General features: G+C 60.2%; 1 protein-coding gene across 1 annotated transcript in view; it reads right to left on the bottom strand.

Annotated features, from left to right (window-relative positions):
- Nucleotides 1-282: 282 nt before the first annotated feature.
- TRAPPC12 (trafficking protein particle complex 12) overlaps nucleotides 283-1833 on the bottom strand; it is a 35569-nt gene continuing 34018 nt past the window's right edge. Inside the window, exons 12-13 of the mRNA XM_025045785.1 lie at nucleotides 1603-1690; nucleotides 283-1525 (exon numbers count right to left, since the gene is read on the bottom strand). Of these exons, the coding sequence (XP_024901553.1) occupies nucleotides 1283-1525; nucleotides 1603-1690 (331 nt within the window). The 3' untranslated portion in view covers nucleotides 283-1282. The remainder of the gene's footprint in view (nucleotides 1526-1602; nucleotides 1691-1833) is intronic.

Below are 1833 nucleotides of genomic sequence, written 5' to 3'. Positions count from 1 at the left end.
TCCTCCTGGATGGAGGTACCGATCACTGCAGCTTCCGCGATGCAGGTCCGTTTGCTGGGACCCGGGTCCTGTTTGCAGCCTGCCGCAGTCTGCCCGGAACTTGTGTGGTATCACTGGCTTTTATGCATAGTTGCTTGGGACCATTCTCAACCACCCTCCTGCAAACCCACATTCCTGTGGCCTCGGGCCAGGTTCAAGCTGGAGGCTGAGTCTTGTCTCACTCGCCAAAACCAGATCTGAAGGGAAACCCTCGCGATGGGAAATTCAAATGACATCAGCGGCTTTCTGGGCCTCTGAAGCAAAAGTTTTTATTTTTCTCTCAAAGAGAAAAAGTTTAAACCCTCCTTGGTATGCAACAGCCCCTTTGGCTAGCTCACCTTTTTCTCCTATTTTAATGTGCAAATTAACCTGTATTTCAACAAATGTGTGGAGGCTGCCTGCCTGGTAGGTGCGTGGGTGTTTTTACTTTATTACAAAAAGAATAGAAACAGCATCGCTCTGCTCACGCAACAGGCGTTCACAGCAGTGTCCGAGATGAGTCCCATTCTCGAATGCACTAGGAGAGCTGGCCGCCGACAGGGCCCTGCCGGACTCTGAGGGAAGGAGGAGACGCGCAGGTTTAAGAGCAGGGACGACCCTGTCAGCTTCAAGTGTCGTGACGCTCGGATGAGGAGGCGTATCCCGCTCCGGCCCTGCCGGGGCCCCGCGTCCCACGCACTTGGACCCTTTCGTTCCACCGACTCCCCTCAACGCCCCCACCCCCCGTCTCCCCATGATGTGCGGACACGGAGAAACGAGGCTGGATCCTGTCACCCATCTCCAGGCTCGTGCCAGGTGTTCGGCGTAGGCTGAGGGAGAATCGGATGAGTGAAGTGGATGTTCGGGCCTGGGGCAGGGCAGGAGGCGTGTGGCGTCGTCCCCATGTACACGTGCTCTCGATGCATGCGCACAGCGACAGCACTTTGTTGCGTGTATCAGCCGCTCTGAGGATGTTCAGAGTTCATGAACCACGTGGGCCAGCTTCGGGGAATAAACTGCGTCCGCTGGGGTTCTGTTGGTGACCGCAACCCTAACGGCATGTTCTCCCCTGTGCTCATAGACAGTCAGAGCCGCGTGGGTTCGGGCTGGCTGGGGTTCGACAAACTGCAGAACAGCCACGGCCTTGGCTCTGGGTCAAGGAGACGCTCCCAGACGCCAGCGGCAGAGGCCCCCGAATCCCCGTGACATCGCGCACGAGCGCCAGACCAGTTTACGAAGACCCGGCAGAGCCAGGTGCGACGGCCTAGGCCAGCTTGAGGCACTGCGTGTTGAAGCTGTCGCCTTCCTTGCCGGCGACCGCCTCGAGCAGGGACTGCTTCTTCTGCGTGCTGCGGGAGGACTCCAGCTCGTACATGGTGGTCAGGTTGAAGAGGGCGCTCTCGTGCAGGCAGTGCCTGGGCTGCCGCTGCACCATGGCCTCCAGCTGCCGCACCGAGTCCTTGAGCCGGCCCAGGTACAGCAGGCACACGGCGGCGTTGTTGTTGGCCTGGAGGAGGGGGCGCGCGTCAGGGCCCCGCACCCTCCCCACCGCCCGAGGCCCGCAGACGCGCGGAAGCAGCTTACCACTGCGTTGGTCGGCTCCATCCTTAAAATCTCCGTGAAGAATCTGTGGGCTTCAGCGAAGTTGTTCTGACCGAGGTGAAGGAAAGCTCTGGAACGTGAGTGACAAGCAAGCAGTTAACCAGCGACTCCCCGAGCCGCAGGGACGGGGGCGCCATCCGCTCCTGACGCCGTACTCCCGTCGGGCAGCGGTCTCCAGGGGGGTCGCCCCCGAGCGACTGAGCCCTGTCGTGG

This window comes from Pteropus alecto, unplaced genomic scaffold (genome assembly GCF_000325575.1).
Source record: "Pteropus alecto unplaced genomic scaffold, ASM32557v1 scaffold61, whole genome shotgun sequence".
Taxonomy (NCBI): Eukaryota; Metazoa; Chordata; class Mammalia; order Chiroptera; family Pteropodidae; genus Pteropus; species Pteropus alecto.
Note: the sequence above shows the minus strand (reverse complement) of the source record. Positions and strands in the feature narration are given on the sequence as shown.